This window comes from Podarcis bocagei (assembly GCF_964188305.1).
Source record: "Podarcis bocagei genome assembly, chromosome: 17".
Taxonomy (NCBI): domain Eukaryota; kingdom Metazoa; phylum Chordata; class Lepidosauria; order Squamata; family Lacertidae; genus Podarcis; species Podarcis bocagei.
The window spans coordinates 3,487,838-3,509,283 of NC_138143.1; the positions used below are offsets into that span (position 1 = coordinate 3,487,838).

Below are 21,446 nucleotides of genomic sequence, written 5' to 3' on the forward strand. Positions count from 1 at the left end.
AGAATGGGCAGTGCAAAATAGGCTGAACTGGGATTGATTTCTTTTTTTCTGGGCTCACAACGTGGGTGACTGGAACAAAATTCATAGCAACAAGATGAAGAACGTATGCTGCTCAAAATGTAATTGGTACACACAGGAGATTTTGATGAGGCTTATTTTGGAGAATGGAATCTGAGAGGCTGTGTATAGTGGCTGGTTGTAAACCCTTTATTTCTCCCTGCCACTTGCAGCTCTAACATCTTGTTGGATGCGGCACTCACCCCCCGACTGGCTGACTTTGGGTTGGCACGTTTTAGCCGCCGACCAAAGCAGGGAGGACTGAGCAGCTCTCTGGGTCAGACGCAGACTGTGCGGGGCACGCTGGCTTACCTGCCCCCTGAGTACGTCCGGACAGGGATGCTTTCTACCGCTATTGATGTTTTCAGCTTTGGTGTGGTGAGTAACATGGGGAGGGGAGAGGAGGGGCTTAGCAAAGACTGCACCAGAAGACAAGACACTTTCCTTCCCGTCCATTCCGTCTACTTCTAAAATGAGATTTTATTATTTAAAAAATTGATATATCACTTTTCATTTATAAAGCGCTCTCTCTCTCTCTCTCTCTCACACACACACACACACAGTTGTAGACTTGGGACCCAAGGGTCATCTAGTCCAACCCCCTAAAGTGCAAGAGTATCTCTCTCTCTCTCTTGCTCTCGCTCTCTCTCTCTCTCTCTCTCTCTCTCTCTCTCTCACACACACACACGTATTTCATCTGGGCCTGCAGCTTCTTTGCCTTTTGAGCACCCATCCCAGGACTTCAGGAGTGTGGGGAGGTTGGCACAGGGAGAATATGATGAGTTAGGAAAATTCCCTCTTTTGGTGTGTTGGAAAGAATATGCTTTGTTTGGAAAGCTGTTCTTTCCAAGAATTCAGTGCTAGGTGAAAATTCTGGCCCTTTGAAGGCTTGTTATCTTGCAGGAACACTTACAAGGACCTAACTGTCATAGGATGTGTTGGAGCTATGCCCTTGTTCATCTATCTAGCTCATTCAGAGACAGAAAGTACAAACTAGGAATTGGCAACTTGGGGGATGGGGGTGCCCCTTGACCACTTGATCGTCTAACACACTCCAGCCCAGCAAGAGCGCATCTTTTGGGGAAGACTCCTTCCCTGCTATGCACTTTGCCTGTCCTGTGTGTGAGACAAGGCAAAATGGAAGTGAGCTACTAAGGGCTGTGAAGGGGGGAACCCTGCCAGTGTCTCAGTGCCATAACTAAATCAGGCCGTGAACGTTTTTCTTTAATTTGCAAATATCAATTGGTATGTTTTAATAGTACCCCTTGACCTTTCTAAGGGTTACTATATTTACATATCAGACAAGGGAGTGTGTGTTGCTGATTATATTTTAGGCTCGTCTTCAAATGCAGCATTACCATTCAAGAGCCTTGACAGAGTCTGAAATGGTGGGCCACTCCCAGGCTGAGAGAAGGCTGCAATGGACCCATCAAATTGATTGTAATATCAGACAGATGATGACCACAGACAAACTTCAAAAGCTACATCAGCAAACTCTAGAAAGGACTTGGAATATTTGTGCGCTACATCAGGATATAACCAGGGAATGTAGACCATTTCTGATTCCTACTTCCCACCCTAAAACATCCAAGCACATGGAGTCGGTTTGATAGGGACTGTAAGTCCAAGAAAAAAGAACTGTCCTAATAAGACAAGTTCAGTTTGCCCGTTCAGGTGAGGCTATTTCTCTTCTACAACAGCAATGGCGAGAATATAAAACATTGTTAAGGGAGGAAAAAAGGGTACATTATGAAAATACAGTGGTACCCCGCAAGACGAACGCCTCGCAAGACGGAAAACCCGCTAGACGAAAGGGTTTTCCGTTTTGGAGGCGCTTCGCAAAACGAATTTCCCTATGGGCTTCCTTCGCAAGACTACAGCCCATAGGGAAATCTCCGGGACAGCCGGGAAGCGCAGCGCGTCTTCCCCACTGTCCTCGGACCTCCTCCCGCCGCCGGACATCGGAACGAAGCTCCGATGTCCGGCGGGGGGGGAACGTCTCCTCCCGCCGCCGGACATCGGAACGAAGCTCCGATGTCCGGCGGGGGGGGAACGTCTCCTCCCGCCGCCGGACATCGGAACGAAGCTCCGATGTCCGGCGGGGGGGGGGAACGTCTCCTCCCGCCGCCGGACATCGGAACGAAGCTCCGATGTCCGGCGGGGGGGGGAACGTCTCCTCCCGCCGCCGGACATCGGAACGAAGCTCCGATGCCGGGCGGGGGGGGGGGAACGTCTCCTCCCTCCAACGGACATCGGAACGAAGCTCCGATGTCCGGCGGGGGGGGGAACGTCTCCTCCCTCCAACGGACATCGGAACGAAGCTCCGATGTCCGGCGGGGGGGGGGAACGTCTCCTCCCTCCAACGGACATCGGAACGAAGCTCCGATGTCCGGCGGGGGGGGGAACGTCTCCTCCCTCCAACGGACATCGGAACGAAGCTCCGATGTCTGGCGGGGGGGGAACGTCTCCTCCCGCCCCCGGACATCGGAACGAAGCTCCAATGCCGGGGGGGGGGGAACGCCTCCTCCCGCAGCCCGGCATCGGATGGCTGTCCTGAAGACTTGGGGTGGGAGGAGGGTTTTCCTTCCCACCGCCAACATTCAGAATGCTGTTCTGAATGTTGGCGGTGGGGAGGAAAAACCCTCCTCCCACGCAAGCCCCGGGAACAGAGGGAAAGCGCTGCGCGCCTTCCCCTCTGTTCCCGTACCTGTCCTGAAGGCTTGCGGTGCGGAGAAAAGCCCTTCTCCGCACCGCCAGCCTGGCAAGCGGTTTCCCTAGGAACGCATTAATTGATTTTCAATGCATTCCTATGGGAAACCGTGCTTCGCAAGACGAAAAACTCGCAAGAAGAAAGAACTTGCGGAACGAATTAATTTCGTCTTGCGAGGCACCACTGTAGTTGAAAATCTTTGGGCCTCGCTCCTATTGAGAGGAACATATCCAAATTTTGGAACCTAATTCAAGGAGGCTCTGTGGATAAGCTTTTTGAATCTTTACTCGCACCCCCATAATACCTGAAATTTGAGTTGCCCATTCTAGTGCCATTTTTGGAAGTAAAATGAATATAAACCCTCCAAGACAGAGAACCCTTTAACTCTCCCTAAGTGGCTTGGGAAAGCACCAGGAGAAGATGTTTCCTCCGGCGGTTTTCTCTTTGGACGTAAATTGCTGCTCTCCAATTTTGGCAAAACTATTTACATGCATAAACATGACTGGCAGCATCTCTTTAGGGTGGCTGGTGTACCAGTATAGTCCTTCCCATTTTCAAGAAAGGAGACCTTTCAGACCCTCACAACTATAGACCTATGAGACTGCTAGATGTGGCCTCCAAATTATAATCAGGTTATTTATTAAATAAAATCCAAGAATGAGACAGTAATCAAACCATCATTCATGATGAACAAGCAGGATTTAGGAAGGGTAGATCAAGTTTATGTATTGTATAAGCTAATTTGTAAATTTATCAAAAGTCCATATAAGACCCTCTATGCAGCTTTTAAATCCTGCCCTCAATATCTGTGTGTCAAAGAATACTGCACCAATGCTTTATAGGGCTGAAATTTGATGAACTGGTGTCAAATCTGAACGAGAAGTCCTACAAAAGAAATTTATGAGGCAGGTATTGGGGCTTCCTCCTGGGACTCTGTTGGCTCATCCGAGAGCTGAGTTGGGTCTCCCCTCAATAGCGGCCAGAATTGATCTAGCCTATCTTGGCTACTGGCATAGACTTTGAGGACCATATTCCCACCAAGTTCAGCTGGTTGGAGCAACTGAGGACAGGAGGTTGGGTACAAAAGTGTCAAGACAAACTTAGGGCTTGAAATCTCCAAGAGGGGAAATATTTATCCCTTAGTGAACTTAGAAATTGAGGGGGTCAGGTCAGTGTGCAGAGTTGATGCTACTGGCCCTGCAGCCCAAGCCATGTTGACAACAAGCTGCTGGCTTTCAATTTTAATACACAAATTGAGCATTGGAAGTGAGCCCAAGGGATGCGATCCTCAGAGTGCCTGATCCTGTCTGGTTGGCTAAGCTAGAATGTGGGGAAAGAAGGGAACCCCACCTCCACCCCCGTTTCTCTTTCCCTTCCTTGCTATGCATTCCGGTTTATTTTAAGTGCAGCTCCTTTTCCTCCCACCAACCCACCCCTCCCAGGTCCTGTTGGAAATCTTGACGGGGAGACGATCTATGGAGCTGGATTCACGTGGACACAGCAAGTACTTGGTGAGAAATTATTCTATTCTCTTCCCCCCCCCCCCGGCCTGCCACTCATTTATTAATGTGCAGCTTGTTTCCTTTCTGACACCGAACAGTCAGTGTTGATGCTGCTCCATCCTTGCTGGCTTTCCCACCTCCTCTTTTTCCAACGGATTATCCCTCTCTCTGCCTTCAGAAAGATCTTCTGAATGAGGAGGAAGAGGAGCAGGAAGCCCAGCTGTCCTCGGCCACAACGTCTTCCAGCCCGTCCCAAGTTGCTCAGCTTGGCACTCATCTATACCAGAAGCACGCAGACCCACGGGCCGGGCCCTGTCCAGAGCAACTGGGCACAGCACTGGGCAGCCTGGCTTGCCGGTGCCTCCACCCAAGGGCCAAGCACCGGCCCCCAATGACAGAGGTAGGTGGCATGAAGGGGGGAGCTGGAGCATTTTGGCCAAGGATGGGGAACCTGTGGCCTTCTGCTTGTTGCTGGACCACAGATCCCAGGAATGATAGAAGAGCCAAATGTTCCCCAGCCCTGATATAGGCCTATTCTCTGGGAGCTCCAGTAAACTAAGCTGGGTTTGGCTTGGACAAATCCCTGCCTTGGACCCATCTGTGAAATAGGAAAAAGAAGTGGGACACCAGGGTAAATCTGTGATTCTGGTTTTGTGTGTGTTTGTGTTTCACTTCCAAGTTCATTCCCCATTCAGCTTCACATTGCTCTTGCATACTATTTGCTGTTCTGTCTCTGTAGTGTTCGGTTTTTTATAAACACACACACAGATGACACAACATTTACATACTGTTGGTCCACTGCTTCCTTTTTTTTCTAAACCCCTTCCCTCCAACAGCACACAACTCCATCTTTCCATACAGCTTTTATGCTCATTTTTAAAACCTTCTTAGCAGTTGGGATGTTTTTCAAGAGTCCATAACAGAGGAGCCATTCATTAGAAAGGACTTAAGTCAATCAGTTGGAGCCAGATCTCTTACAGCCAAAAGCTATATAAGCATCAAAGATTGCAGCCTGCAGTTACATATTTTTCTCTCTCTTATGGTGAAGAATTTGCAAAACCACTCGGTGTGTCTGCAAGTTTTTAATGTGATACTTCATCTGCCTATTTTGGACCGCAATAAATGTCCTAAAAGATGGATATGCAAAGCTTGCTTTGACATTACAAATAGGTCCTCAATAATAGTTAGCCATGTTTCATGTTTGCTGTGAGGAAAACTGACACTGGTGGTGCTCACCCTCTTACCAAAGCCATTTGGGCAAGCAAGGGTGTTTATGTATTATTTGTGCCCCCACAATTACAGAATCCTACTCTCAAAAGTCAAAGCCTGGGCATTGTTCATAATTGTTGGGAATCCTCTCTGTGCCAGCTACTGGTGAGCTTGGAGCTGAGCCAGTAAAGAGCTGTGGATTTTAAGATACTTTCCAGTCCTGGCTGAATTTTAGTCTGTGAATTGGAATATATGTGTTTCTTCCTTACCTGCGCATTTCTGTGAGCAGGGCCATAACATTTTAAATAGGTGGGAAACCACAAGCATTAATGGAGGTGGAGGAGACACATACTTATTCCACAGGGCAGGGCTAGGGAGCCTGCTGCCTTCCGGAGGTTGTTGGATTCCCATTCCTTCAGTCCCAGCTGAGGGGGGGGGAGGGGGGTGTGCCACAGAGGAGCTTCAGCCCCAGGAAGCTGTTCTGGACAAGTCCTTCTGCCCATCAGTCCTGACTGGTCTAACATCCACTGTAATGGGGAGTGCAGGCAGCAGCCAGTGATCTAGGAACAGTGAATAAGTGTTTTGGGCTCCTGCTTCACCTGCTGTCATATTTACTGTACCTTGCGTTTTCTTTTATACTCACAGCTGTTGGTTCTATACTGGTACTGTGGTTTCTGCTGACTCTAGGCCTCTGACTCTGTTTCCCAGCTTGATGCTCTCCAGATGTGGTTGCACTCCAGTTTCCAACATCTGGGGCTGATGGGAGCTGGAGTCTAAAACCATTTGGAGGGTCCCGGCTGGGGGAGGCTGCACTGTATGTACTGCCTTCTGTCCTTTGGACATTACCAGTGCCCTGAGTGTTAAGGCCAGCAATGGGGTAGGAGCAAATAGATCCAAGGAAAGAATGTGACTTTCTGTCTGCAAGGGGGTTGCCCCCAACTTTTTTTTTTGCCTTGCTGGGTATTCTGGGAAATTACTATGCCTTCTTATTTGAGCCCCCCACCCTGCCAACTTACTCCTCCTCCTGTCTTTAAGGTATACCGAGAGCTAGAGAGGCTCCAGCTACTGCTGTGCAAAGAGTCTTTCCCCACTTTGCAACCCCTGAGACAGCTGCATACTCCACAAGAGGATTCGTACACCTCCAGGCCTCTCAACCAGCCTGAGGAGAGTGATGAAAGCCTGGAGGGCAGCCTGAGGCTGCTGAGCTACAGAAGTGTGCCCAGAGGGAATATCTCTGTAGGCCAACTAGGTAAGGCACTGCAGGCTGCTTCAGTCCCTCCCCCACGCTTTGGGGAGGATTGGCCAACTGACTGGACATGTATGGGCAAATAACAAGCATTTTTCAAGAATTGTACTTAATTGAACCAAATATTGAGTAACTGTTACAGAACAGTGACATTCCAATTCTAAATTTTCTATGTTTTTAGCAGTTCTTATTTTTATCTGTAAGCTGCTGTGATAAATGACATCAGCTCATAACCTTGTGCAAACTGAACAGTTCTTCTTTACCATTTTATTTTGAGCCCTAGGGCAGGCATAGGCAAACTCCAGCCCTCCAGATGTTTGGGACTACAATCCCCATCATCCCTGACCACTGGTCCTGTAAGCTAGGGATGATGGGAATTGTAGTCCCAAAACAATTTTTTTAAAGCAAAAGTTACAAATTTGCCTGAAAGGGATGAATAAAGCACACACAGCAATACTAAGACAAAAGTTATATTTAAATGGGGTTGTGACCATAGTACAGGATAGGGGACAGTTGATTCTAAAGCAGGTGTGCAGATAAGTGTATTACACCCAATTCTGCAAGCCTGGAAGGCCCTTCCTCCTTTTTCTTTCTTTCTTTGTTGGTTTCTTGCTTTCAGATGTAGAAATCATAAAATTAAACAGATGGGCCACTACCTGCAAAAGTGCATTCTTGACTTGATAGAATGTTTGAGGGAAACTGTTTTGCATGCAGGAGGTCCCAGGTGCAATCCAGGGCTTCTCCAGGTAGGCCTGACAGAGGCTCCTATTTGAAACCCTGGAGAGCCATTTCCCATCAACGAAGATGTGATAAAAAGCAGGTCCTAATGTAGCCACAGGACAGCTATCTGAACCCTGAAGTGTTCCTCTTAGTTGCACCTGAAGAACTATGACATGTTCAGCTACCCTCTTTGAAACCTGTTAACATGCTTCTTTTTTGACATCTCTTCCCCTTACCCTTCCACATTTCAGACCAGATTGTTCTGTGGTATCACCACCAACTAGAATTTGACAATTCCTGCCCTATTCTAGATTTTAACTTCATTAGTCTATTTCTCTCTTTTTTTAAAAAAATAACTTTCTTTCGGTGCAGGATTCTTAAGACAGCTTCCACCACCAAGTTAAAAGCCCTCCTGTATGACTAACAAAATAACAGTAAAATAGCAGACAAACCTAACAACAAAGAATCATAGAGTTGCAGTGTCATCTAGTCCAACCCTCTGCAATGTAGGAACCTCAATTGAAGCATCCATGACAGATGGCCATTCAACTTCTGCCTAAAAACTTAAAAGGAAGGAGAGTCCCTCCTGAGGGAGTCTGTTCCACTGCCAGAAAGGGAGTCCATTGAACAGTGTCAGAAAGTTCTTCCTGATATTAAGCCAAAATCTCCTTTCTTGTAACTTGAAGCCATTGGTTCAAGCCCTATCCTTCAGAGCAGGAGAAAACATGCTTGCTCCATCTTCCATGTGACAGCCCTTGAGATATTTGAAGATGGCTATCATCTCTATTTTTCCCCCATGTTAAACTTACCCAGCATCTTCAACCATTCCTTCAAGCCATTCATGGTTTCCAGACCCTTGATCATCTTGGTTGTCCTCCTCTGCACACATTCCAGCTTGTCAACATCCTTCTTAAATTGTGGCACACAGAACTGGACACAGTATTCCAGGTGTGGTCTGACCAAGGCAGAATAGAGTGGTACCATGACTTTCCCTGATCTGGACATTATACTTCTATTGATGCAGCCTAGCATAGCTTTTGCTTTTTTGCAGCTGCATCACACTGTTGACTCTTGTTAAGCTTGTGGTCCACTAAGACCCCTAGATTCTTTTCACGTGTACTACTAGTAAGCCATGTGTCCATCATCTTACCTTTGTGCAGCTGGTTCTTTCTGCCTAAGTGCAGAACATTATATTTATCCATATTGAAATTCATTTTGTTAGTTTTGGTCCTTTACCCAATCTGTTAAGGTAATCTTGAACTCTGATTCTGTCTTTTGCAGCATGAGCTACCCCTCCCAGTTTGTTTGTTTTTTTTATATAAAATTTTTATTGGTTTTTCAGATTTTATAAAGACATGACACACACATAAAAGACAAAGACAAGAACACGTAAAATTTCAAAAATCTTACTTTCTTAACCTTGGTCCTTGACTTCCCCCCACCCCCCCTTCATGCATCCCAATTCCCATAATTATGTCAGCAAGTTATTATTTTCTCTCCTTAGCATGTTGATATTACATCTTTTATAGAAAATTAAGTTCTTTCCTAAATTGGACTCAAAGTCTCTTCCATCGATTTCCCATTTTTTATAAAACATAAATCATATTGACTAAACCCAAAAGTCATAAGTGTTTTTGAAATTCTGTTTTCCCCCTCTCCCATCCCCGGTTTCCGTCCCTTCCCAAATATGTGTCCAAAATAACAGTTCTTAGCCTGGATTCCTCACGTCCGAGGCCTTCAAATCTCTTTCAGTCCCTCTCCGCCGGTTTTGTTGGTAATCCTTCATGTTGGTCTTCGGATCTCGAAGGAGTTCTATCCCAATCCAGCCAGGTTTTCTTCCCACAAAAGAACTTAAAACCAACTGCTGCAAAATTTCCACCAATCCTTCATATTCATATTCAGAATAAGAATAAGAATAAAAAGAATGAGAATGAGAATGAGAATGGAGGCCGCAGTCATATTTCTTCTTTCTTTTAAATTCTTGAATTCCAAGTATTCCAGGGGCCTCCTCCTTCATCTTTCGCATCTTTTGCAGATTTGTAATCCACATAATCCAAGGGTCTTCTTGTTTATAGACCATTTGTGTAGGCTTCTGGTTTGTATTTTCCATCTGTACTTTCTCCTTTGCTTGTTTAGTCTCGTTTCCTTCTTGCGTTATCTCTTTCCGTTCAGCTGCAGATTTTTTCTCACTCAAGTCCTCAGTCCTTTCAGCAGAGCTGCTTATTCCAGAAGTCAAGGTCATGAGTTGTTTATTCATAGCCAGACTCTGCTCTTGTAAAATTCCCACAAGGTAAAACGTTTTTTCTATTTCAGCTAGTAAGTTTCCATCCACAGCCATTGTAATGTCTCAGAATTCCCCCTAGGGGGAATCTAGTTACTTAGTAATCTTTTCTCAACAATCCTTTACTTCGTTATTTATTTCTTTGTTTCCAAGCACTTTAGTTAAATTATATCACATTTAGTCCAGAGAGATCTTAAGTAACAAGCTTTTTCACTTTAAATTACCCGTTTGACAGCTTTTTGACAGCTGTCAAACTCCTTTCCTCTTCAGCAGGCTCAAAGACAGGACGCTCCCGGTCCCGGGAGGGGGGGTTGCATACGGCAAGAGAAAAACTTCTAAAAAACCACTCTTACACTCCAGCTCCACACTTCTTTTATCCAATCGTGAAAGTTAATGTCTTTTTAACTCACCCCGAAAGGGTAGGCTCTCCAACTTAGTTTTTCCTGCTATTGCTTTAAATCGTCTGCAGGAGGGGGGGTGCGGACTTCCCTTTGACACATCCCCCGGTCGTACCAAATTCACGGATAAATATTTTAAAGTCCGGATTCCGATCTACTCACGGGTTGCTTCTTTTTTGGGTCCGAATTTGAGGAAAAAAGTCAGCGCTCTTCAACCATGGCACACGGCTCCGCTCCGCTGGGATAGCGGTCTACTCCCAGCACCACACCACTCTCCGTACCCTCTCCGCAGCCTTTAAAAAGGCTCTTCATGGGTCGGGGGGGGCGCTTAAGGTGCCCACCGAGTCACCAGGTCCGCAGGCATCCGCGCCTGCGGTTTTTAAGGGTCTCCGCGTCGCCGTCGCGGCAAGACCCGTCCCCAGCGGAGCCGATTCCCTCCGGAGCTCGGAGGGAATCCGCCATTAGCTGTTCGCGCCAACCCGGAAGTCTACCCCTCCCAGTTTGGTGTCATCTGCAAATTTGATTAACATCCCTTCAATTCCTTCATTTATAAAGATGTTGAGTAACAATGGTCCCTAGGGTGGTGCTGTGGGTAAAACCTCAGTGCCTAGGACTTGCCGATCGTATGGTCGGCGGTTCAAATCCCCGCGGCGGGGTGAGCTCCCGTCTTTCGGTCCCAGCTCCTGCCCACCTAGCAGTTCGAAAGCACCCCTAAGTCCAAGTAGATAAATGGGTACCGCTTTATAGCGGGAAGGTAAATGGCGTTTCCGTGTGCTGCGCTGGTGCAGGCTCGCCAGAGCAGCTTCGTCACGCTGGCCACATGACCCGGAAGTGTCTCCGGACAGCGCTGGCCCCCGGCCTCTTAAGTGAGATGGGCGCACAACCCCACGACTGGCCCATACGGGCAGGGGTACCTTTACCTTTAACAATGGTCCCAGGATAGAACCCCGCTTGTAACTTTTTCCCAGGATGACAAGGAACCCTTAATGAGTACCCTTTGGGTTTGGTCAGTCAACCAGCTACAAATCCACCTGACAGTTACCTTGTTCAACCCACATTTTACCAGCTTCCTCACAAGATTTGTCAAAAGCCTTATTGAAATCAAGGTACACTACGTCTGTAGCATTCCCCTGATTCACCATGCTTGTAACTCTTAACAGTAAAAGAAAGAAGATTTGTCTGGCATGACTTGTTTTGGATAAACCCATTCTCAGTCTAAGTAGTCACAGCATCCTTTTCTAAGTGCTCACAGACCAGCCATTTAATTAATCTATTCTAGGACCTTTCCTGGTATTGATGTCATACTCACTGGTCAGGAGTTACTTGGATCTTCTTTTTTCTCCTTTTTGAAGATGGGGGTCAACATTTTCCCACCTCCAGACTGCAGGGACCTCACCTGCTCTCCAAGAATTCTCAAAGATTATAGACTGAGGCTCTGAGATTATATCCGCAAGCTCCTTTAGTATCCTTGGGTGCAGCTCATCAGGCCTAAGAGATTTGAATTCATTTAATGAAGCTAGGTGTTCTCTTACCACCTCTTTTCCTATCTTTGTCTGCAGTTCCCTCCTTACATCACTTACTATGTTATCACCAGGTTGGGCACTGCTTTCCTTTTGGGTGAAGATGGAGACAAAGTAGGTGTTGAGTAGGTCTGTCCTCTCTCTGTCACCTCATAGCACCCGATAGAGGACTCCATGCAGAGGACCTGTTACTTGCTTACTCTTCCTCTTGCTTCAAGGACAGCCAAAGAAACATTTTATTTTTATTATTTTTAGCCAGTCTTGCAAGCCTAAGCTCATTCTGAGCTTTAGCCCATCTGACCTCCCTGCTGTTGGCTACTCTTGGCTGCTTCTGTATAATTCTCCTTCGTGATATCCCCTTTCTTCCATTTCTTATACATGCCCTGCTTAACTCTCAGCTCATGTCCCTTATGTAGCCACACTGGGTTTCTATAGATGCCTCCCACTTTTCTTTCTTGTTGGAACTGTCTGCCTTCAACATTTCACCTTTATGAAACTGCCATCCATCATGGACTCCCTTCTCTTTACTTGAGTTTAAAAGCAGCAGTAAAACCATAGGGATCTTTTAAAAAATCCTGGGCAAATAAAACTCTCTTCAATTAGCATTAGTCAGCACCAGCTAAACCGATAAGTAAGGGAGTCCCATAAATGTGGTAACACTACTTAGAAGACCTTTGCCTTGGCAAGAATTGCCTCCCATCAGGAGGTAGAGGCACCCAGAGTTGGGCCTCTGATGATGGTCTTAACATCTGGGCCACTTGTCACTCAGTGCTTGGCGCCTTTCTCTCTCCAGGCGACTCTGCCCCTCAGATTGTCATCAACCCAGCAAGGAGGCGTATGATGGAGCGGTTGGCACTCTACCACGACGGAGAGCTTAGCAGCCTGGCTGTGCTCGCTTCTACAGCGTCAGGGGAAGGTAACCTTCCTGCTGCTGCTTCTGCGGATGGAGGGTGGCACTAGTCAGTCTCCCAAATGACCCTGTTGGGTTAGGCAGATTAATTCATCACCACCCCTCCCTCTCATCCTCCATAATGGAATGAAAAGTCTTAAGCAGGTGTTGAGCTCTCTTTGTTGAACATATGTGTGGTGCAAGGGCACTCTTGCCTAAGCCATGCGCACTGGGTGTCAGGTTTGTGTAGGGACATGTGTGCATAGAATCTGAAACAGACAGGATTGAATCCAGACATAATCCTACATAGAAGAGACCCATTGAAATCTAGCCCTTATGAGAGTAGAGATTACAAAATCTCTACTTATTCAAAGTCCGCTGTTTGTATCCAGGATGGCTTGCAGCCCTTTCTCAAGGCCTCCAGTCATATCTGCCTCCCCTTAGTTGCTTCTGCTCTTCATTATCTCTTTTCTTCTCCCCCCCCCCGTCCCCCCCCTGCAGCTGAACTATGCCTTGTCAAAAACGCCAACCTTTAAAATCTTGAGATAACTCAAACCAATCTGTCAAACTGATTATAATATGTCAAGCAGTATTTATTTATTTTTACTATTGACATATTTTTTCTGTGTAGAATTTAGGTTCCCCACAGATGCTAGGATAGGTGAGGCTAGAAGGCTAATATAATATAGCCAACTGCACTTGAGAGTGGAGCAAATCACAAGAGGGCTTCAGGGTGAAATTGCATTTTTCTGGAGGGGCGTGCAGCCGAAATGGCGCCAAAAAAGAAAAACTTCTGGGTCAAGTACCCTCAGGCTGTACGCTTGACTTCTCTTTTCTCACAGAAACAGATCAAGAACTGCCTCCTCCTTTGATAGAGGGGACACACACACACACACACACACACACACACACACACACACTCTTACTTCTTCCCAGACTGTAGTTTTGGGCCACACAAAGCCTATGTTTCATGTGGTCTCAGCCACCCTGGGCTTTGCCATGCCTTGCTGTTGTGGACCAGGAAATTTCTTTTTTATTTTAGAAGGGTTGGGGTCTGCATCTCGGCCTGCATTTCACGTGAAGATGAGAAGAGTTAATGTGGCCAAGGAGGGCAGGAGGGGGTGTCTGCCCCCCACCAAGTCACCTCCTCCGCTACCTGGTGCTGGGAAGCGTATTGCGTAGTGAGGTTCTATACAGTTTAGTCATTGTAACTAATGGTTACTGAAATAGTGGTCCTTCATAAATTTGTTTAATCCCCCTTTAAAACCATCATCACATCTTGTGGCAGAGACTTCTATAAAACGTGTATTATGTGGAAAAAGTACCTTTTTTGATCATTGGTATCTCTAACCTAACCTAGTGCTGTTTTCTATGCCTGGCAGTGTTCCTGCCCTCCTCCCTCAGATCCTGTAATTGAGAGGTGCCAGGAGGGGGTCCTGCTGCTCTTCAGATGTTGCTGGACTTTCATCATCCCTGGCCACTGGCACTGCTTGCTGGGACTGATGGGAGTTGTAGTCAACAACATACAATCTTATTTTATCTGTAAGCTGCCTTGAATCCCTGTCAGTGAAAAAGGCAGGGCATAAATATATAATAATAATAATAATAATAATAATAATAATAATAATAATAATAATAATAATAATAATTGTGGGGTGGTGAGCTGGAGATTGAATGTGAGAATTCATACATGCAAAGCAATATTAATCTACCACTGAATGGGGGCCCCCAATTTTTTTCTAAGGGTGTGGGCCCTTTTGCCTCCCATAGCAGGAGGACTGAGAAATCAGCCCAGAACCCCTTGGCACTTATAGCAAGAATCACGCATGTAAGGCAATTCCATGGAGCATGGCCAAGGCCAGGCAAATTCCTCCCACCCCATTACAATTTCTGTGTTCTAGCTTTAGAGGGTAGGTGCCAAACGCACTGTGCTGGCAGTGACCTGAGGGATCATGTACACTATAAAGGATCTCTAATGAATTCTATTCCCTCCTCCAGATCACCTTGCAGAACCCCCTCGTGAGCCCGAAGAGAGTGATGAATTTGAGTGATGAATTTGAGTGACATGGAAGGATTAAAGTTCTCACAGCGCTGACGGCACTTTGCGTTTTACAGGGTCCCACCATCCCTTGGGGGGGTCACATTCCTTAGCTGGTACCACCAACCCTGTGGCACCCAGGGGTCCTGGTGGAATCCGGCATCAAGTTAACAACACAGCTCAAGCGGGGGGTGGCAGGGGCAATGGGGTCTATTTGAATAGGAGATTAAAGTTTCTACCCCAAAAGGGCAGTAGGAGGAGGGGATTTGTGTAGATTTTTACCCCTATGACCCTCCCTGCAAACGTCTCCGCACTACGTACTCCTTTTTCTTGAAGACAGTAAATAAAATATTTTATATATTTGTAACCTGTCTGTATCCTTTTGGCTTACAAATTGTACTTGGTACTGACAGAGGTCTGTTTTTTGTTTTGCTAGATTCATGTGGTATTAGGCTGAACAGCCAGACTCTTAGGATATGACAGTTTGTGACAAGGGAGAAGGAGAAAACCATTTTTTCCCCATATTCTCAGTGTGCTGTGAATTCTGCCTGCCTTCCTCTTCCTACTTTTCCAGGATGAGAAGATGAGACAGTCACAAAGGAAGAAGATGGAAGCCAAAATCCCAAATAGGATGGTGCAGACAGTTGCTTATTCTCTCTTTCTGACCCCTTTAAAGTGTGTCAAAGCAAGGGTAAAGAGGTGTCTGTAGGTGCTGCAGGTGACCAGAGTCATGATTAAGAGTTGCTTGTAGTTCCCCTGGTCTCTCTCCATGCAGAGCTGGCAGTGGAGCAGTCAGTTGTAGCACCAGCAAGCTGCCCAACTGAATCTGCATGGTGGGCTGGCATGCTGAAACATTTTGCTGCCTGAATCAGAAAAGCCAAAGGGCAGCTGCTTCATTCTAGAGTGGCACAGGACACACTGGAGACCTTTGCCTCTCTCACTCACTAGACAAATGTCTAATGATCTTATTTATCCTATTTGGTTTTTCTGTATAGTCTGATCTATGAAGCATCAGTTGCGGGCCATGGTGGGAATTCATGGAGTGGCTCCAGTGCCATTCTGAGAGCCCAGATACTGGTGAACTGCTTTATATGTGAGTTCCTGAATAGTTTGAATCTAATCACTTCACATAAAACCTAACTTGCAGTCATACGCTATCTGCTGCTTGGACATTGTGGGGGACGATGCAAGTGACATGATTAGAGGATGAATCCAGACAAGTTTGAAGTAATTTATTTTGACTTGGGAGAGGACAAGGAGGACAGGAAAACCAGGATCTTGCTGGTGTCTCACAGCAATAAAAAGTCTATGTTCCCTGGCTGTTCAGCCACGCCTTACAAATCGGGTTGTCAAAAATGCGTTTGTGGCTGGTCTTAAAAGTTACTGTGGAACAAGAGGGAAAAGGTGGTCTCTGGTAGACAGAGCCCTAAACGTGCTGTGAATAGGATCGTGGGAAATGTCAATTCTGCCCAAGAGCATAAGAAGAGCCTGGGCCTGGGTCAGGCCAAGGAGCCATCTAGCCCAGCCTCCTGTTCTCCCAGTGGCCAACCAGCGGCCTGTGGGAAACCAGCAAGCGGAAGCTGAGCAGAAGAGCATCTCTCCTCTTCTGTGGTTTCCAGCAGCTGGTATCGGGAAGCCTTGCTGCCTCCATCCTGGCTGGTAGTCACGGAGAGCCCTCTGCTCCATGAATTTGTCTAATCCTCTTTTACAGCCATCCAAGTCAATGGTCATCGCTGCCTCCTGGGGGAGCAAGTTCCATAGTCTACGCACTGTATGAAGTACTTTTTAAAAATCTGTCTTGAGTCTTCCAGCATTCAACTTCACTGGATGTTCCTAATGAGCTCCAGTGTTATGAAGAGGAGAAAAACCTCTCTATCCCCTTTCTCCCTCCATGCATAATTGTATAAACTTTGATCATGTCGCCTCTTACTCACCTTTTCTCTAAAAAGTTCCAAATGCTGCAGTCTTTCTTCATTCCATTGATCATTTGGGTGGGTTTGTTTTTTGTTTTTAAACTCTTCCAAATACTTCTGCATGTGGCAGTAATGAAAAGGGCAAATGCTAAGGTTGGAATTATTGGAAACAGGATTGGAAATAAAATAATAAAGGGTAGCCATAAAAGAATATACAATAATAATGTAGGCCCAGAGTTGCAGAGGTGTGAATGGCAATTGCTTTATCTCAACCCAAGGGATCCTTAGAGGTGAGAAGATGACTAGCAACCAATAAACTCCATCATCCAGAGGTACCCATAGTTGTCTAGCGCAGGGGTCAGCAAACGTTTTCAGCAGGAGACTGTCCCTCAGACCTTGTGGGGGGCCGGACTATATTTTTTTGGGGGGAGGGAAGGAACGAATTCCACAAATAAGGCAGAGATGCATTTTAAATAAAAGCACACATTCTACATGCTGATTCCTGGACCGTCCGCGGGCCGGATTTAGAAGGTGATTGGGCTGGATCCAGCCCCCGGGCCTTAGGTTGCCTACTAAGGCAACCATTATAGCACTGACTTGGTACTATTTTCAAAGCTCAAAAGTACTGCTTTGGACTTACAGGGCCTGGACCCACCTTTTTATGGAGATTGGGAGTACAAAGATGAAGATTGTTGGGGGAGATAGCAGATCCTAGCAGTACTTGGTAAGAAAGAAAAAGTAAAGCCTCTCACTAAATAAACTCCAGAGCAAGAATACTGACCTCTTTCCCATCTATTTCCCAAACTTATTTATGATGCCTTTATTGGTGTCAGGCTTTCTATCCTCTACAGCACTGGAAAAGGAAAAATGTGTCCTCATAAAACAGTGGTCTAAAGGGGAGGGTGCATTTTCTGGGAGATTATCCCTTGAAAGCCATATGCCAACTAAAGGCGTGCGTGCACAGACACACACACACACACACACACACACACACACACACACAGATTGCTACCAGTATTGTTTATGATCTTTTAATCCCCCCTCCCTCGTTCACCTGTGTGAAAGCAGGCTGAGGGTGGCACAAACTTAGGCCAGAGGTTAAATTCTGGTGCCTGGCAGCCCTTTGAGATCATCACCTCCCTGATACTCCATCACAGCTTTTCAAATCAACAGCACACCTTCCTGATAGTACTATGTGTGTATGTACGTACACACACACATTATCTCTGTGTGTGCATATGTAGAGAGAGAGGTGTGATTTGGGTGTTTTAATAAGTGCCTCATTGCCTGCCCTGACACTCTGTGGAGGTTGGTCCATAGGGGCAAACAGGGCTCTGGCCTAGCAACTTCAGCCTTCGATTCCTCCAAGCCCACCTGCCTTTACTTGCAATCAGTCTAGAGGGTGTTTCTGGCTGCCACCTTCCTCCTTGGTCTCAGTGCTGCCCTTGTAGAACTAGCAGGCTGGCACTGGAATCAATGAGCTCTGTTTCTACCTACTGCTTACCTATCTCACTGTCTTCTGCCCTGCCAGTCCCAGTGGACACCAGCCTCCGCAGCTGAGACCTTTCTACTTGGGCAGGAAATAAACAGAACAAGCAACACTGTAGAAAGAGATCCTTACCAACACCCCTGCCGGCCCTCTTGCACATGAAGAGAGGCTGGAGAAGTTTCTGTATGCAGCTTTTTATTTCAGATCCAGCAATTAAAAACCCCTCTGCCATTGCAGCCCTAGCTAATGTTATGTACTTTGACTGTTAAGTTTATTTTAAAAATTGGCATGTGACGATTGTGGACTAATTCACTGAGACCAGAGCTGGCGCCTGCTCAGCTGGGTCAAAAAGAGGAAGGCAAAATGGAACTGCAGCACATCGCAGATCTTCGACCAAAAGTGGCCAGTAAGCCGGCGGAAAGGTGCCCATTGTGCCAGCTCCTGGTCCCACAGCTTGAGGCTTACAAAGCCCAGGCAAGAGACCAATCCTAGCACCAGGATCCAAGCCGACCGGGCATTACCCAAATGCCTCTGCGCCTTCAGTGCCCTCCAAACAATTATAAATATATGTCCACTCAATGCCAGCTCAAAGCCTTGGGGGTGAAGCAATGCCAGAACATAGCTCGTCAGTGAAGCTGCTTCCATGGCCAGGAAAGTACCTGGCTGCCACCCGTGCTCCAGAAAGTGACACCAGACAACACCCCAAGCAAAAATTGGCAATGTCAACCACTGATCTAAGACAGCGGCCCAGTGATGCTGTGTCCAGAGTCGCACCCATTGTACAGGCCCATATGCAAGCGCCATAAGGGCAAAGACCTCCTGGAGGTAGCCTGCCTGCCCTCTCTTGTCACCTGAAGGCAGCCAGTGCCAGCCCAGAAAGATGTAGGCCAAGTTGACTAAACAATTGGCAGGCATAGCCAGTACGGGAGGCAATCCTGACACAGTTGGTTCAGCATAGTACTCGTACCCAACTTCCGTGTGAACACCGTCAAAGACTCCTGAAGCCACAAGTCCCACACACAGCAGGAGACCTCCAGACACCAGCAAGAGTGGTTCTCTGCCTCCTGGTTTCCTCACAGTCCTTTCCGAAGTTCTGGAGGATTCTTCCTGAATGACGGCCGAACTGCTCCTGCAGCAACTGTTCTGCTGTAACATGTTGCTTGCTTTGGCAAAAGCCTCCCAAATGCAATTCACAGGTGGTGAGAGGCAGGCTTCCGAGCCTGGTGTTTTCCTATCCCAGTGTGGGCTTTGATTCTCCTTCCCCTACTAACAGCACAAAAAAGGCGGAGTGAATGGGCATTCATGACCAAGAGGGACAGCTGTGCTCTTATCTGGCAAGTTTAATGTATTATTGGCCTTTTCTCTTCTTCACTCCACCCCTCCCCTTTCCCCCCACAGCAGAGATTGGTGCCTGTGTAGAACTACTTACATGCATAGGCCCCGTCTGTTTCCTTGGCAGCCGCTCCAGTCACGCTGCTTCCAGTGAATGTGGTTATGAAACAGCTGCAGCGGCAGGATTGGCTGCTGGTGACATCACGGCACAGCGGGGGTGAGGTTGCTTCCTTCCCAAGGTCTTGTGTTTTGTAACCATGGGGACAGCAGCTGCCAGCCTCTCGGTGGTCCCTTGGGTTAGGCCTGCAAGACATCCTGTAGCTGGATCTTTACCGCAGAGGCATCGCTCCCACCGCCTTTAAAAGAACCTCTACAGCACCCGTGTCAGTTCTTCAAAAACGACATAATACAAAACAACCCACCACACAAGAAGGTCCCGAGTCTAAATATCATTCAGGAAGTGTTTGGTTATCAAGTTTCTTTGGATATGAGGGCAGTATTAATGAGGAATGTTATTTATTATATTTATAGCTTACCTTTCCGCCAAGAAGCTAAAGGCAGTTTGCATTTTATCCTTGCAACAGCCCCATGAAGCAGGTTAGGTACAGGAAGAAGGTGGCTGGCCTAGAGTCGCCCAGGCAGCTTCAGGGCTGAGAGCAGCAATTTGAACCAGGGCAAGTGGCTCCCTAACATTTTCTCCCCTGGACCTCTGAAAAACTGCTGATGGTCTTAATGATTTTTCTGTAGCAACTGTAATGCGCTTTGCTAGATGCTGCCTGGTTTTTAATTCTGTTTTCGTTGCTTCTTTTACTTCTTATGTACAGTGTTCTATTTATTCTATTCCACAGAAGTCAAATTGTAGTGTAATAAAATAAGAAATAAAAGCAATAAAAATGCAATTTAAACTCATTATGAATATTTAACACAATGGATGTGTGGTCTTCCATTTTCAGTCACAAATCTAGAGACATGCAGTGGACCACCTGGATGAAGCTTGCGGGTAACAGTTTGGAAACCTCTGAACTAGAGTCTTTCTAGCCCCAATGTGTGACACACTGGCTCTCTTAGTTTAGGACATGTCCCTTTAAATGTGCAGTTTAAAGGGTCCTTTAAATGAGAGAAGGAATGAATTCTTAAGTCTTTTAAACAAATATATTCATATTTTAATTCATCATTAACAAAAAGGGAAGGGAAAACAAGAAGCATCAGACTCTGGCTGAAATCCTGTACCCAGTTTCCTGGAAGTAAGCCCTATGCAACTAAATGGGACATGGTTACATCTATAAGATGATGATCTTATAACTATTATAACATATTCTTCAACATCTGTCATGACTCTTTTAACCGATGAACATGTCCAAAATATCACCAAAATCTGTTTCTCAGCAGTCCTAGTTTTAAGATAGCCAGCCTTTCCCCCCATTAAACCTACATCCCAACCAGCTCTGGATTACTGGAATGCAGTGGTACCTCGAGTTAAGAACTTAATTTGTTCTGGAGGTCCGTTCTTAACCTGATGTACCACTTTAGCTAATGGGGCCTCCCGCTGCTGGTGCGCGATTTCTGTTCTCATCCTGAAGCAAAGTTCTTAACCCGAGGTACTATTTCTGGGTTAGCGAAGTCTGTAACCTGAAGCGTCTGCAACCTGAGGTACCACTGTAGTCACAACTTTCCCCGTGCTTTTGTTAGACAGATCTTTGTTGCTAATTAGAAAAGCATGTTGTTCACAAGTTATGTATTTTGAAAGGTATCCTTTGGCTGCAGAAGTCAAGCCCATGCACCACAAAACCATTGTCAATGCGCTTTCGGGGGAGGGGGCACCTTGAGTGAAAGGGATGCAACAGAACTGGAAAGTATTGCACTGTGTGTGGGGCACACGACAAAAGTGTGTTCACACCATGACAAATATGAATAAAATACTACATGTGTTTAAACCCCCAAGGATGGTAACATACAGAGATTTGTGACTTTCTGATTAATGTTCATTATTCAGCCCCAAACATCTTGAATGTTTACTTTAAAAATGAAAGACTGTTAGGGGACTTTAGTGTTGTGCTATTATAATTGTTCTATCAGTGCAAGCATTGCTGTTTGTCAGATGGAATAATCCCCCTCTCCTCCCCGGCTCACTCTTCAGGGGGT

At 46.4% G+C, this 21,446-nt stretch overlaps 2 protein-coding genes across 4 annotated transcripts in view; one reads left to right on the plus strand and one right to left on the minus strand.

The window, feature by feature from the left end:
* The window catches only part of IRAK1 (interleukin 1 receptor associated kinase 1), a 30,239-nt gene extending 15,302 nt beyond the window's left edge, over positions 1-14,937 (plus strand). For 2 of the 3 annotated variants that reach the window (XM_081175924.1, XM_081175926.1), the window contains 6 exons: positions 231-435; positions 4,210-4,278; positions 4,448-4,669; positions 6,514-6,727; positions 12,437-12,559; positions 14,531-14,937. In XM_081175924.1, coding sequence (XP_081032050.1) covers positions 231-435; positions 4,210-4,278; positions 4,448-4,669; positions 6,514-6,727; positions 12,437-12,559; positions 14,531-14,583 — 886 coding nt within the window. In that variant the 3' untranslated portion in view covers positions 14,584-14,937. The remainder of the gene's footprint in view (positions 1-230; positions 436-4,209; positions 4,279-4,447; positions 4,670-6,513; positions 6,728-12,436; positions 12,560-14,530) is intronic. The other variant, XM_081175925.1, reaches the window with a different exon arrangement.
* Positions 14,938-18,150: 3,213 nt separating this feature from the next.
* TMEM187 (transmembrane protein 187) lies at positions 18,151-20,514 on the minus strand. Its single transcript, XM_081175934.1, has 2 exons — positions 19,402-20,514; positions 18,151-19,238 (listed from the first exon to the last, which is right to left on the minus strand). Exon 2 carries the CDS (start codon positions 19,125-19,127, stop codon positions 18,282-18,284), a length of 846 nt encoding a protein of 281 aa, XP_081032060.1. The 5' UTR covers positions 19,128-19,238; positions 19,402-20,514; the 3' UTR covers positions 18,151-18,281.
* Positions 20,515-21,446: the final 932 nt, after the last annotated feature.